The 15,037-nt window shown below is 36.4% G+C and overlaps 1 protein-coding gene across 2 annotated transcripts in view; it reads left to right on the top strand.

Moving 5' to 3' along the window:
• The window catches only part of OXCT1 (3-oxoacid CoA-transferase 1), an 84,436-nt gene that overhangs the window by 47,092 nt on the left and 22,307 nt on the right, over positions 1 to 15,037 (top strand). For both annotated transcript variants that reach the window (XM_080637586.1, XM_080637585.1), the window contains 5 exons: positions 2,620 to 2,731; positions 3,204 to 3,298; positions 3,960 to 4,008; positions 7,085 to 7,157; positions 7,922 to 7,997. In XM_080637586.1, coding sequence (XP_080493712.1) covers positions 2,620 to 2,731; positions 3,204 to 3,298; positions 3,960 to 4,008; positions 7,085 to 7,157; positions 7,922 to 7,997 — 405 coding nt within the window. The remainder of the gene's footprint in view (positions 1 to 2,619; positions 2,732 to 3,203; positions 3,299 to 3,959; positions 4,009 to 7,084; positions 7,158 to 7,921; positions 7,998 to 15,037) is intronic.

Here is a 15,037-nt window from a genome sequence, read left to right as displayed (position 1 = left end):
ATGGAAAATGCTACCTCTTTCTCCTTCCTTCTCTCAGTTCACCTACTGCAGACACAACAAGGGGAACACATAGACTCAGTATGAGCTGTCTTTGATGATCAGATATTTTCTACTGTAGAGCTTTTGACATGAGCACGTAGGGCCAGCATCAGCCCCTTTTGTGCTGTTTATTGAATTGTGTTACATTGCAAAGGCCCCTTTTTCTTTAATCAGTGGCATTTCTGGTCTGTATAAGACATCAATAGCAACATCATGGCAATAATATTCCGTGTGGGTAGCCAGGGTCTGACGGTTGGAAGATATCGCACTGTACGGAAAGATAGGGCCCCTCTCCTAGTAGCCAATAGCACTTGATTTATGATGTAAGCAGACGGATGTGACGTTGTAAACCAAAGCTATATAACACCGTGCCATCAAGCAATAAACGCCATTTGCCGTCCACCACATTGGTGTTAGTGAGCTTATGGCCCGAGCGGCCCAGGGCTGGTCGCCGTGACGTTCCTGAACCAGGTCGCGAAGCCTACGTGAAGGCAACAATTCCGTCACTGAAAAATGAGGATTACATAATTGTTCTTTGTTTCTGTGGCTTTGCCCACTCAGACTATGTCCCTATATTATTCATTTTGGTGATTTGACAGTGCTCTTAAAGTGTAATTGAAAATTCTTATTTCTCCTATGTCTCCATACTCTGGAGGTGGGAATTATTCAAAATGTCATAAGAAGAGCTGGTGGAGGGGGAGATACATGACACAAGGAAAAAAAAAAAAATCTCAAAAAACAGTGCAGAAAAGAATAGTAATAATTAAACTTTTAATATTAAAATCAAGTCATAAAGTCCTAGCAAGTCATATAAGACTTTTTCTCTAATTAAACTCTTTCATGAATGTTAGGTTAAAAAGCTTTTTTTTTTTTTTTTTTTTTTCCTTCCTTCCATCTGTTCATTCTCCAAAAACATACTGCATGTTGTTGAGTATTTAACTGGAAACAAATGTGTCAAATCTATTTTCTTCCTTTCTCTTTTTTTTTTCTTTGTGCATGTTTTGTTGTACTGAAGTTAATGGCCTGTATTATTGAGGATGCAGTATCTCACATAAAAGCTTTCGCTTTTTATGAGCAAAGTCCATTTTGTATTAATTAAATTGCTGTTTTCACTGCAGTTTGGCAGTGGATGAAAACGCAACTCTCTGTCCAGAGAAGAGCTTCGTACAAACACCTGATTTTCTTTGGGTTGCCTGTTTAAGTGAATACACCACCTACCTAGTCAGCTGCCTTCTTCCCTATATGCTTCAGGAAAAAATGAAGGAGTGGGGGAGAAGAACTACTATAAACAGCTCAGCAAAGTAACAGAGATTATTTTTGGTTGTGTAATTTTATAATTCTGGCAGTGGTGCATTTCATTAATAGAAGCATATGAAGGAAACGGTAGATTTATTTACTCTTCCATAAAAGATTATGTATAAGGAAGTGGCTGTACATATGGAAGTGCTGAGTACGATAGTGGTAAGAGGAGAGATGAGAAATAAAGAGAATAAAAAGAATCTACTCTGTTGTAATTCTTTCTGGATTTAAATAGCATTTCCTTCCTAATTTGGCCTAGACATAGTCCCTCTAGTGCAAGTCATACTCCCTGTCTAACCTTCTCTTTGCTGCAGAGAAACCCTTTGTTACTGTTCTTTTTCTGTAACTTGCAAATGAAGCAATTCTAGGAAAATAGCCAAGGCATAAAAAGAAATCCTCTGGGGAATTCAAGAGGATTTATACTGACTGCTTCTGACTGCCTGAGAGGAAAGTGACTTCCAACATGGAATAAAAAGAAACTGCAAAATTTTTTTTTTTGTGGTGATGAAAAGTAACAGAGGATAATTTTGCATGATGTGTTCATTATGGCCTGAAGTAGGAAAGCATGTGAAAAATATGGGGATGCAGGACATGGTGCTACCCAGAGCAGTTTTATATACGTGTGAGAGACATGCAAAGAACATAATCTATGTAAACAATAATTTTCAAAAATGTCTTGCAAACTTGTGGAATGTCATGGCATTTTCACCAATATGTGATTTAGAAAGCATCAACTTAAGGGCAGAAAATCTCAGGAAACAACTTCAGGCATATTTTGCAAGATTATACAGATTTATGTTTGAAAATTTAGCTGTTTAGCTCCCAGTATCTTTGGATGACTGGCATTTGTCTGTCTCATGCATATAAATCTAGACTAGCACCACTGAATTAAATGCAGAAAGAGAGCAGTATTTGTATTTTAGGCTGACATTTAACAAATCTATTTACGTATCTCTTGGGTAATGAATCTCAGACTTGCTAATATTTGCACTAATGCTTGGTGCCTTCTAAACTAGTTGTCTGTGTATTACGTCAGCCATGGCAATACAGACAAAGAAATAACATTTTGCTCTAAGGCCTTCACTGGGAATATTTGATGACTTCATTGGCTTGGATAAACTTAAACTGATAGAATAAAAGGTTGGGTTTTTTGTAGAAGATGTATAAATAATTTTATCCTTACACTAAGTACCTCTGAGCAATCACACATCGGGCTTTTGTGCTGTGAAAAGCAAGAATTTGGAATCTAATCTTTGCTTATGATTACTTCATTTTTTCCAGCGCTTATCAATTCGAAAGCCTGAAGACTCAAAGGCCAAACAAAAACAAGGAGACAATGTGAGGGAGAGAATCATCAGACGGGCTGCTTTAGAGTTTGAGGATGGCATGTATGGTATCCTTCATCTGTGCTATAGGTTAAACTGATGACTCACTAGAATAACACCACAGCTAGTTTGTTTAAGACTGGTTAATACCATGCTCATTGTCTGTCACAGAGCCTGAGCTTCTGTCATTTTATTAATACCTTGTTGAAATATATAGGATGTTAAGAAATAGCGTACATGGAGTTTTTATCCAAACATATCTGACAAGTTTGTTAGCAGTTGAATGTTTTGAAGAATTTCTCAAAAAAGTTACGTACATTGGAAATGAAGCTTACTTGCACTGTAGATTTTTATATCATGTAAAGCATTGACAGAATGCAGTTAAACAATCCACATGGCAAAATAATTTGTCACAAATATGAGGCATCTAACTTAAAGTGTTTCTGAAGGGAACAGTTCTAATTATAGTAGAATGATATTTTTTTTTAATTTACTAGTTTGCAATATGTTCCTGTTTGGGCCTTAACCTATTCTCTTCAGCTAATCTGGGTATTGGAATCCCACTGTTGGCCAGTAACTTCATCAGTCCAGACATAACTGTTCACTTACAGAGTGAAAATGGAGTCCTGGGCTTGGTAAGAATATATCTTTGTCCATTACTGCGGTGTACTTACTTTGCAGGGGCTGGGTTTCATACCCCACACAGCCCCAACTTGATTATAATTTTACTAAAAGTCATATTCAAATATATGCCATATTTCACGATCATAAAACTCTCATTAGTGCAGGGAAGTTTTTCAGGAAATGTTTATTTCAGGATTATGGTACTACTCTGCTAAATATGTTCTTAAGTACATGTTTTGCTAAAAGGAGTCAGAACCTTCAGTGGTTTTCAAGACCAAGCCTTGTAAGCTCATTAAACATAATTTTAAATAAATCTTAAAGTAAACATTATTTTCACTGTTGTTTGGTTTTATGAAGTTGCATCTATCTACCTTTTTCTGAAAAATGTCTGTCACTTCGGTTAAAAACAAACCAAAACAACCAAACAAACCCGCAACTTTCTTGTTACATAGTCATTCTAACAACCTCTAACAATATGTTCATCAGTCCTCATATGATAGTTGAAGTAAATTGTGGCTTCTCTTGTCAGGCACTTTGTTCTGCTGAAGATTAAAAATATGCATATGTGTGATGAACTCTTTTCAGTAACAAGCATTAGAAATAATAAAGAAGTTGTGAATTCTCTCTCAAATGTATTTTAATATAAGGCAGACATATATCTGTTGTTTTCAGGGTCCTTATCCGCTTGAAAATGAAGTAGATCCAGACCTGATTAATGCAGGTAAAATATTTAAAATAAATTTATTTAATGGAAAATTATTAATTGATGTTAATCTAAAAATATAATTTTGATTCAGTATATGGACCCAGACTCTTGTTTTATTTGTTTCTGAATATTGATATATTTGTCTTCTTTTAACTGAAGATTGGTTTTGATCAATGGAGATGTTTAATATTCTAGTTAAAGAGCTTATGCTTTGATGCATACTAGTTGCTACTAAAGGAAGCTGTCCTTGAGGCCAGACAGTAAAGGGTCAAATCTTCCTTTTCAGAAGTGAGATTGTTTTGTTAAGCCTAGATGTGAATGTGGATTTGTTTTCTTGCTACTTTTCACCTTGTGTCTTCTAGAAAATGGTTTGTGTTTGGGCCATGTGTTAAAACATCCTGTGTATGATGATCTGCTTTATTCCAGGCTAGTAAGTTGCAGGAATGCAACTAATTTGCATTTAGAGAGAGAACAGTAGCCAGGGCAGGGGGAAAGAGCTTCCCAAAACAGCACCTGACCACTGGAGGACTCTGCTGCAGATGGTTGCTTTTGCCACTTTAAGGGGGAAATGCCAGTCCTCAGATACTGTTCTCTCCCAGCTGGTTTGGGGCATGACACCTCAGAAGTAGCCATACAATGTAACAATGTAAGCTTTTTATGGTTTAATGTGTCTTTCTGATATCTGTTTTCTTTATGGAAAGTTGTGCCTGCATCTGTTCTCTGTTTCCATGTAAAATTGCACCTATATATTACATTGTGACAAACAAAAGTAGGGCTTGGCACGGTATAAATTCTCATTAATGTTTATGGTATAGGTTATAGACCCATAGCTGACACCTTAGAGCTGGTTTTTTCATATAGAAAACCTGTGCATTTTATATTTCTTAGTTATCTGCTTTTTATTTAATATCAGGGTGAAGTCTAGCAGTTCACTGACTTGAAACATTTGCTACCTGGCTTAACTAATAGATACTATTATCATTCTGCTATGTTATTGCCCCTCTTTCGGTATTATGTTTTAAATAAGAAATTGATTTGAAATAAGAAATTATTAAGGAATTGAGTCCAGCATTTCAATAGTAGCTAGGTAACTGTTGTGATAAACTGCATGAAAAAAAAATGTCATAGGGATATGAGAGCTATGTTAACACTTGAACTGAAAATACTGTGTTTTGTTTGTTTGTTTTTAAAATTAAAGGTATCACCGGAAGGAAAAAATATTTAGAATAAAAACCCGATTCCTATAAGAGGTGACATTATATGCATGCACATTAGAACTTAAATTCTAATATGGGTGCATTAGAAATGAACACATTAACAAAGTGATGATGGGAAAAATATCCAAGAACTTGATAAATACTCTGAAGAATCACTGTGCTCTTATATGGATGTCAAGATGATCTTGAATTGTTATTTATACATGATAAAAATTTTTGAAGAGGTAATCTTGCAGGGATGAAGCTAATTTAGGAGGTCAGAATGCAACATTGGAGATAAGATTATTCTAGTATTGTTAATTCACTGTTAAGCACCTTTACATCTTCCTCTGCAGCTGCAGTAGACAAGACACAGGATAGGCGAACCTATCTGTTCATCTTTGGCTCTACCATCAAAATTATCATTATAATTGCTGAAACATTCAGTAGCTGGTAAACCTCTCTGATGCTTAGTTGGATTAAGACCATTCTAGATACTTTCCAGCTAAATATATAAAACCATGTGAAGAAAACAGAAGCTATATGACGAAACAGTAGGATTTAATTCTGTTTGTATTCATCTACTGGAATGGTCCTGTATCAGCCCTCAAAGTCCACATTTTGAAAATACATTCCTGGTTTAGGCTTTTGCCAAATATTATCTGCAAATGCAGTTGTATTTCTCTGAAAAATGTATGGGTTCTTTCTCCCCAAGGCAGAGTTCTGTCTTACAGAGTAATGTGGTGCTGTTATTGTGTTATTCTGTGATCCTCAGCCTGTGTCTCTTTCTACTTAGCATTGTTTTAGCTTGTCACTTTATCCCAGGGTTCTCACTCCATCTAGCTGCTTGCAGGCTGTGTTGTTTCTCCCACTGCCTTGGGGGGGTACCTGGTAGGAAAAGACAATTGAAGCAGTTTTAGAAGGTCTGGATATTAACATGATGAACTCTTGAGGTCTGACTACAGGACTGCTGTATAACCTTAATTCTATACTCTTGTGTCAAAATTAAATTCCCATACAATATCTTGGCATATAATATATATCGAGTGAACTTAATAAATTAAAGCAGGTAACTTGGGTCTCCATTTTAATTTCCTGCACTTTTTTCTTATTTTTTTCCATCATCTTAATTAATCCCATTGTCTTTTCCCCTTTTTTCTGGAAACTGTAAAGATGTCTTGTTCCTCTTTCTCTTTTTCTTCATAAAGTCGTCTGGTGATAAACGCTTGGTTTATAATTTCGCCTTCAGCTGTGTTTCTTATGCTTTTCCACAGGCACTCTGTATGCATGGTTGTTGCTTAGACTGCTGGCAGGAGAGGAAAGAAAGGGCTCTGGACAGAGTCAAAATAAAGCACTTCCGTGTGTGCTCCATTGCTTGATCCAAGCACTGTGGAAAGAACAGTACTGAACACAGAATCACATTCTCTAGTGCACTTTAACAAAGCAAGAGTAGACTAGATCTGTAATTTATTTTCTCTACTGTACATTGTTATCACTCTAGACTTTTCAAAGTGGTCTGCTCACTCTTCCTTGCAACCTCCCTCTCTCCTGATGATGCTCTTTCTCTGTTTCAAAAGAGTTACCTCTCACTTTTTCTGTAGGTAGAGCAGAAAGCTGAAATGCACAGAGATTTCTTAGCCTCTGGTGTCAGCGGTGCCTTGCCTGGAACTCTTGGTAGTCAGAGTGGGCAGTCCTATCATTAAAAACTGTAACAAACTGCTACGCAATTCATTATGATTGATTAGGTTTACATGTGACATAGTAAGTGTAATCAGGTCCATAGTTGTGCAGAATCCAAAGGAATTTGATTAAAAAAACTTATCTTGGTCAGTAGCTGTGACTTCATTTGTCAAAGAGACAGAACACATACATACTATAGCTTATTTCTTTTACAGGTAAGGAGACAGTCACTGTTCTTCCAGGTTCTTCCTATTTCTCTAGCGATGAATCATTTGCAATGATAAGAGGGTATGTAACAACACAAACCCTTATCTTTTGAATCATGAAAAGAATAAACTGAGCCAGTGACTGAACTCATTAGTAATTCTTTGAAATGTGGTTAGCTTTTAACAACCTGTAAAATAAACATGGATTTAAGCAGTGACGGTTTACAGAGGATTAGGTCACACTATTAGAAATAGAAAAACACTGTAACTAATAGATACTATAGTGATGTTCATGTCTACCACCACCTGGCCATACATAAACACATTTGTAACTATGTTTTAACAACCACTTTTTCATCATTTCCAAGTACCTAATCTGTACTTGCACTCTGTATATTCTCTTTGCTCAGCTTGCAACTGTGATCATCATTCCACCTCCCTAATGGAAATTCACTATCTGCACCTGTTTTTTGTTTGTTTTTTGGGAAAGGAAGTTGGATGCAAACAAACACTAAATCCTAATGGCTTTGAAAATATAATGAGTGCATGTAAATATGCGAAGGAGTGCACTTAAAAGTATGAGCTCAGAACTGATTGACTGTGCATGCAGTAGCCAAAACCAGACAAAAACAAGTAACATTTTTGATGCTCAGTAGAAAAATTTGCATCAGCAATGTATCTGCAGGGGAAAAAAAGCCCAGCTATGTGTCTGACAGAATGGTTGCTACCTCTGTGGTATGCCACCTTTTTTATATTGATGTAATAATAATGTGAACAAAAGCTTGTTATGGTATGTGGGCTGTTACTTGAACATGATAATGCTAATTACACACTTTCTGTTGCCAGAGGCCATGTTGATTTGACAATGCTTGGAGCTATGCAAGTGTCTAAGTATGGTGACCTGGCCAACTGGATGATTCCTGTAAGTAGATGTTTGTACTACTGTCAATGCACTGTATTTAGGATAATATAAATGTAGCTGAGGGTCAGGCAAAGGAGAAAAGGGCTGAAGCATGAGGGGTGTTGTGAAGCTTAAAACACTAAAATATAGGATATATTAAATTTTAAGGTTAATAGGTTTTTTGCCTATTTCTGGCACCAAGCTGCAATTATCAGGAGTGAGCCCCCTAAAATTATTCTTGTGCTAAGCATTGTGAAAAGCTAAACACTGTTTATGCACAATCTTTTTTACTTCCTCTTGGGTCTATGCCTTTCAAATGTTGCATTTCTTTTGCTGAGATCTAGTGCTTTTTCTTGAGACTGTCAACTCTTGTACAGTTGTACCTGGAGCAAGAACTTGAAAGAAGGTGTAAAATAATACGTAGCTCATAATAAAATTATTTTTAAAATGTCTGCATTGTATTTCTCCGTGTTCCTGTCAAAGGATCACAGCATTGCCATGTTGAATAAATATAGAAGGCAGCAATACTATTGTGTTCACCAAAAAATTCCTACAGGTTTCAACCATAAAAATACAAGCTAATCCCAGTATATTATTAAAGCAGTTGATGACATTAAGCCATTCTTTGAACACAATTTGTTTCAGCATTAAAAAACATATCTACCTTTCACGTGGTTTGCAAGTTTAATATTTTCAATATGGTTCTTTCTGATACAGTTTGTATCAAAGACATCTAGAAACAAATTTTCTTTTTAGCCTGGTGTAAGGTAATGAGGCATATTTCCATCTGTCTGAGCACTGCTAAAAGTTTCAGGTGAGTCTTTTGAAAACTGAAAGCTGGGTAGAGGAGATAAAAAACCCAATGAATGTCTCTTGGAGGAGCATTGGTTGAGCCCAGCAGGCTTGTGAGTGTACAAGTCATGGAGTGGTGGCTGGAGCATAAGCTGCTTTTAGCAAGAGGAGACAAAGAAAGGGTCTGTAAGGGCAGATCTGGGAGAATGGAATATGTGAAGGGTGATTCCAGGTCTCCATGTGAGTGATTGTAAGGGAATGTGAAGGGGTTATGGCAAGGTTGGAATATAGCATATAGGAGAGAAATCCATAAGAATTCTTATGTCTTCCTTAGAAAAGTCTTCCTTAGATGTTGTCACAGCATAACCTGATTTTATGGTCACACAACTAAGAACGGACAGATTAGTGCTGCCTAGATCTTTTCAGACCCCATTGACTGAAGTGCTAGCTTTTCAAGCCTTTTCTACTTGTGCTGTCATCAAGTATATAGTGTGAAAAGCAGAGTCTGAAAATTAGTGCTTCTGTGGGATCCTGTGTGTGCTCTTCTATTGCTGTTTTATGTGTTTTGATGGAACTCTGTGTTTTAAACATAATCTGATGGTCAGATACACTGTAAGAGTTCAAGTATGACATGCATTAAATTAATACTGGTTATCTTTGCTTTGTTCAATTCCAGTTTATTTTTTGTCGAGAGTTACAGCAAGTTGTCACTAGAATCCAAAATGAAACCAGCCTCTGTCGTGGAATCACCACACACTTTGAAATATGAGGGGTAAATCAGATTAAATTTTAACCCTAGGTTTGCCATTTGAGCCAAGACAAAATTATGATCATGTACGTTTTCAAGGAGTTAAAACCTTGGTTAACTGAAATTGGAGTTCACTTGATTTATCCATGGCTTTGTATATCAAAGGTACGATAAGTCACCCAAAGTCAAATTACAAATTTTAAATCAATAACTTTGAAACACATTTAGTCAAATGTATTTTTTTCAGATGATTGACATAAATAAATGTATGCTGTCAGTCCAGCACTGCAAGTACATGTCACTGACAAGCTGAGATATTTTTTTGTGTGTCAGTCTAAGAACTACTCCTTTCTTCCACTGGGTGAGGTAGTTCTGGTTTTGTGAAAGCACTTCCTATGTGTTAATTTGGGGTGGCCATAGTGTTTTATACGAGTAGAAATTACATGGCTTTTAAAAATGATTCTGAATTATTACAATCTCCGTCAAAATTTTAAAGATAGAGGAAAAAAAATATTTAAACTTAGGTTGTTATGCTGTTATGGTATAAACTTTTTTGGGGGAGGGGTTTAATAGTGTTTAGAGATTTTTCTTATTGGCATAGTTCAAGATTATTTTAATCTATATGTCTTTTTCTTTCAATTGTCAGATAAGTTCTAGGTTTTGTTTAGCTGAATTGCTTTAAACTGACGTTTTCTTTATACTTTTGCAAAATGAAATAACACTATATATATAAAAGTGTCCCTAGACTATCTTTTGTATTCAAGATTACTTAACTCCTGAGATTTTCTTCTTTGGCAGTCCTTTGGTCCTGCAAAAGCAGTGTTAAATGTTCCTACACCTGTTAAAGCCTTTTTTTGAAAGACCTATCAGAAAGTGGAAGGGGGTAAGTTGAATTTTAGGTAGGAAGAATAGCTATTTGCTTTATTGTTGATTTTGTAAATTGAAGTGGAAAGAGAAGTATTCTTCAAAATACCCAGTGAACAAGTAATAAATAAATATTCCTGCACTAAAGTATTCCAATTAAACTAGCAAAAATGTACCTCTAGTGAGAGCTCGTGAAGCTGAAATGTTTGAAAAAAGGCACTCCTGAATAGGTGAATAGGTTTTAATGCCAGAAAAACCCAGTAATTTCAACTGACCGTATTGGTGTCTCAGGATATGAAATTTTATGTGGTTGCGTAATAGCTTTGAATCTAAAAGCTATTCACTAGAGCACTCAATCTTGAAAGGTAATGTCAATGAGCCAGAGCAATTCACTACTTGTTTTCTTCCTTGGTTTCTTACTTGAGGTGGGTTTTCCTCCTTTTTTTTTTTTTTTTTCCCAATGTTCTAGACTTACACTGAACAAAAGCACAGCATTCACAGGCACCGCAGGCACACATAATATGTATAATATCATACAGTGCCTTCAGGATCTAAGTAATATTAACTTCTATATGGGAAAAAGTATTCTGAAAGGAAGTAAGAATTACACAAAGCTACTGGAAAAGTTAAACTCATTTTTCTGATCATGATGTTGACATTCCTTCACCGACAGTTTTTGTGACTTGTCTTTCAAGATCTGATCTATCAAAAGATGAAGCCGGTATTTGGCATTAATAAAACAGGTGTATTTACAAATATATTTCATGGAACATTGAAGTTCAGATTGTATTTTAAATTTTTCTTAAAACTGGGCAGACTTATATATTCCTTTTTTAAATGCTTTATGTTCTCTAGGAGATATTGATGTCAATTTAGCATCCAGATCAAGGGCATTATTTTTCATATCTGTAATTGTATATTTTGCTTATGAAAATGCCTTTTCATTCTGTTCAGTCCCAAGTTTAGAATTATATATGCATTTTTAAAACAGGAAAGAATAAAAAAAAAACTTTTGGTAGCTTTTATTTGTCTTTTTGTTAACTTCGAGGTGTACCTTTTTACTAGCATACATGCATATATGCGACTTTTTGCCACCTTCATTTGCCACTCTTACTAAGCTTTGACTGCCTGCACATTTTCTTTGCAATGACTTTGTGTATACTTCTGAGTAAATATGCCTTATGACACTCTAAATCCAGCCTTTCAAATTATCAATCATTTCCGTCTGGTTACTTTGTTTTGAGATTTGTTGTTCAGATGATTTTTAATCTGCTTTACTGCTGTTATTACTATTCTACAGTACAGATTTTTAAAATGGGATTAACCAGCATGTAGGCATTCAGAACTTCCTGCTTTTCCGGTGAATACGGTGGTATGTCATTGTCAGTTAAGTTGAATTGTGAGGATGATGCATCTTCTTTTAGTCACAAGATTTATGTGAGGTGATACAAAGATTGAGTCCTGAAAGCTCCTAGTGTAACAGAACTAAACTGTATTATTGTAACATTTTTTACTTAGTTTTGCATTTAGGCTTGGTTTAAGTACTTCTTATGCACTAGTAGCATTGGATTGATGGTATTCACCATTATTTCAGAGGCAAGTGATAACTCTAAATTTTGTGTTTTGAATAGTACCATCGTGAAGCTACCCTTCTCCCATAAGAGCCCTAGTGTGTGCATGTGAGTATTTGCTTGCTGTTATTAGGAACAGAGCTAAGGAGGCTCATTGCAGCAATAGCCCTTTCTTCGCTCTCATATGCTAATCTCTAATGCATAGGAAAATCCCATGAGTAAAGGAAGAAGAGGATGAGAATATTTTAAGTACATGCAGTAAACAATGCTCTTTGCTTATGCAGAAGTTACTCCCTAAGCACTGTCATTTGTTGGTAGTTTTATTCTGTTAAGCACTACTACTTAATGGCTTTTCATGTTTCTCCCTTTGGTATTTCTCCAACTAACAAAAGGATTTCTGTAGAGGGAAAGGAGAAGGAGGTTGCAAAGGAGGCTGTTCTCCGGGGAGTCCCTGGGAACATAGTGTAGCTGGGAGAAGGTGATGAGAAGTGGAAAAGAAATGGTCAGGCCACCACCATGTAGTAGGGTGGACAGGCCAGAGCAGATGGGAGCCTGTGACTGCTGGGAGCCACTGTATGGAGCCACGTTTCAGTGACAGGCACAGGATCTGACCTGTCTGTATCTCTCAAGCAACTGTCAGAAATTGCTGCAGGCAGGACAGCAGCATAAACCTGTACTGTCACAGCAGTGCTGGCTCCTGTGGCAGTTTGCATTGTGTTGCTTTGGGATTTTAAAAATTAGGGATTGAATGCACATCTCCTTGTCTCTACTTGCTTTGTCTGTAGTTCCTTTCTATTGGTGAATTTTTGAGACCCTCAGGATAGAAACATTTTATGAAACAGGTTTTTGTACCCTTTTGATTGCTACACCTTACTACGAAGTATGGCTTTATTTGCTACAGCCTTCCTAATGGAAGGTACCTGATTGCCACTGTGATGTGTCAAGAGGCTGGGCATTGGTCAAAACAAAACACCGGAGCCTCTATCTTCTTAATATGAATTTCTGAACATTCCTTAACCATTAAAACATTCTAATAATACTGCTACTGATACAGCTGAGATGCTGCACCAGCAGAATAAACTTTGAACCAGGCAGAGGAGCCCTGCAGCTGGAGGTTCATGAATATGAAAAAGCAAAATGGATGAAATGTCTGTGTTGTCACATTCCAGTAGGCAGAAACTTGTTATGGGTGAAAGTATACCTAGGAAGCATATTGCTAATGAGAGGGTAATGTACTCAGGAGGACTAGAAAGTTGTCATGAGATTATGAATGAAGAAAATGAGAAGGGCTAAAGCCCTGCTAGAATTTAATCTGGTATTGCCATAAAAGACAACTAAAAGTGTTTCTATAAATACATCAGTAACAAATGGAGGGCTAAGGAGAATCTCTGTCCTTTATTGGATGGGGGAAGGAGGAACATAGTGACAAAGGATGAGGAAAATTCTGAGATGCTTAATGCCTTCTTTGGCTCTTTAATAGTAAGATCGGGTAATCATCCCCCTGAGCTTGAAGACAGGGACAGGAAGCAGAATGAAGCCTGATAATCCAAGGAGAAATGGTTAGCAACCTCTACAGTTCAGTGGGGAAGGATGTATAGTATTCATTGTATAAGAGGAGTAGGGACTGACCGAGTAAACTGGACACATGTAAGTCCACAAGGGCAGACAGGATACATCCAAAGGTGTCAAGGAAGCTGGCAATTTCCTAAACCACCAGGTTCAGAGCCTAGTGGCTAACAGTTCAGTTAACACGGAACAGCCCGAGAGGTGTTACTGAGAATGAGCTGGTTTAATATCTCTCTTCCTTTTAAAAAAAAAAAAAAAACTAAATACAATTCTGAGCAATAAAATTAGCTCTAGGTTTGTATATTCTGCCGGAGTATAAAATTCATGTTTTGATAAGTAATGTAGTGCAGTCAGGGGGCTGAAGAAGAGGATGATGTAATTTTTGCAGGGTGATGCAGTTTGGATGCATAAATTCTTGATAATTCTTGAAAAAAAAAAAATCCTTAAATTTTAGAAGCAACAATCTTAGTTTTTAGTGCTCTAGTCAAATGATTAAAGCAGTAATAATACAGTAAATTAGAAGAAAATTATATAAAACTTTTAAGCATTGGCAAAGAAGATTATCTGAAAAGAAGGCATCAGGAAACACAATTTAAATTTAGTAATAAATATTTTAATTTATTAGGTGTAGAGGTCAGTATAACCTAAGGTTAGGAATATAATTTTATACATTATTGCTAGTTTTTCTACAGAGCTTCAAAGTACATCTTCTGACAGTTTTGCATACTTTGGCCATGAGGTGAACTGCATGTTCATTGGTAGAGATATTTTCAAAATGATAGTAAACTGGCAGAGGCTAGCAGAGTATGTGACTGTGGAATGGGTTTTTGGGTTTGGGTTTGGTTTTAATTACTATTTGTAGTGCCAAATCTGATAGGAAAGGGCTCCACAGCAAATGATTTTCTGACTTGAAATTGTAATTTTAATGATGGGAGAAAGGACACGTATCCCTGCATGCCTGGGAACACTGTAGGTCTTCTCCAAGAAGCCCTGTTGCCAGCTATTTGCCACTTTGCTTGAATAGAAGGGTCTTTGCACAAGGCTTATTACACTTTTGAATCAAAGTGCACTGTCTAGTAAAAACTCTTCTAATATTTCTGTGACACTGAGTGCGTCAAACTGTTGTTTTAAGTTGTACAGCATTACAGGAAATTTTAGGAAACTTTTCTGAACTATTAACTGTAAAATGAATTAAGCACTACAAATTAGCTAAATTCTGAATGAATAGAAAATGTGCAGGTTAATTATGCTCAATGACTGTGTTTCTCATAGTAGCAATATGAAGTTGTTTAATGTTTAGGACATGACTGACTAAGGGATATACAGCAGTAGTTGAACTAAAGAGGACAGGACCTGCAGTTACTTATTCTCCTTGGAAATCTACATTTCAATGGGGTATTATTTTAATATAAAAAGCTGTTAGGCATTTGCAGGAACGTGTCTTGGAATAAAGCCTACAGTAGTATATCAGTTTACTGCTTCTCTCCCAACAAACATGTGCCTGGAAGCCCTGCAGAGCT

The sequence above is a fragment of the Psittacula echo genome (assembly GCF_963264785.1).
Source record: "Psittacula echo genome assembly, chromosome: Z".
In the NCBI taxonomy this organism is placed as follows: domain Eukaryota; kingdom Metazoa; phylum Chordata; class Aves; order Psittaciformes; family Psittacidae; genus Psittacula; species Psittacula echo.
Note: the sequence above shows the minus strand (reverse complement) of the source record. Positions and strands in the feature narration are given on the sequence as shown.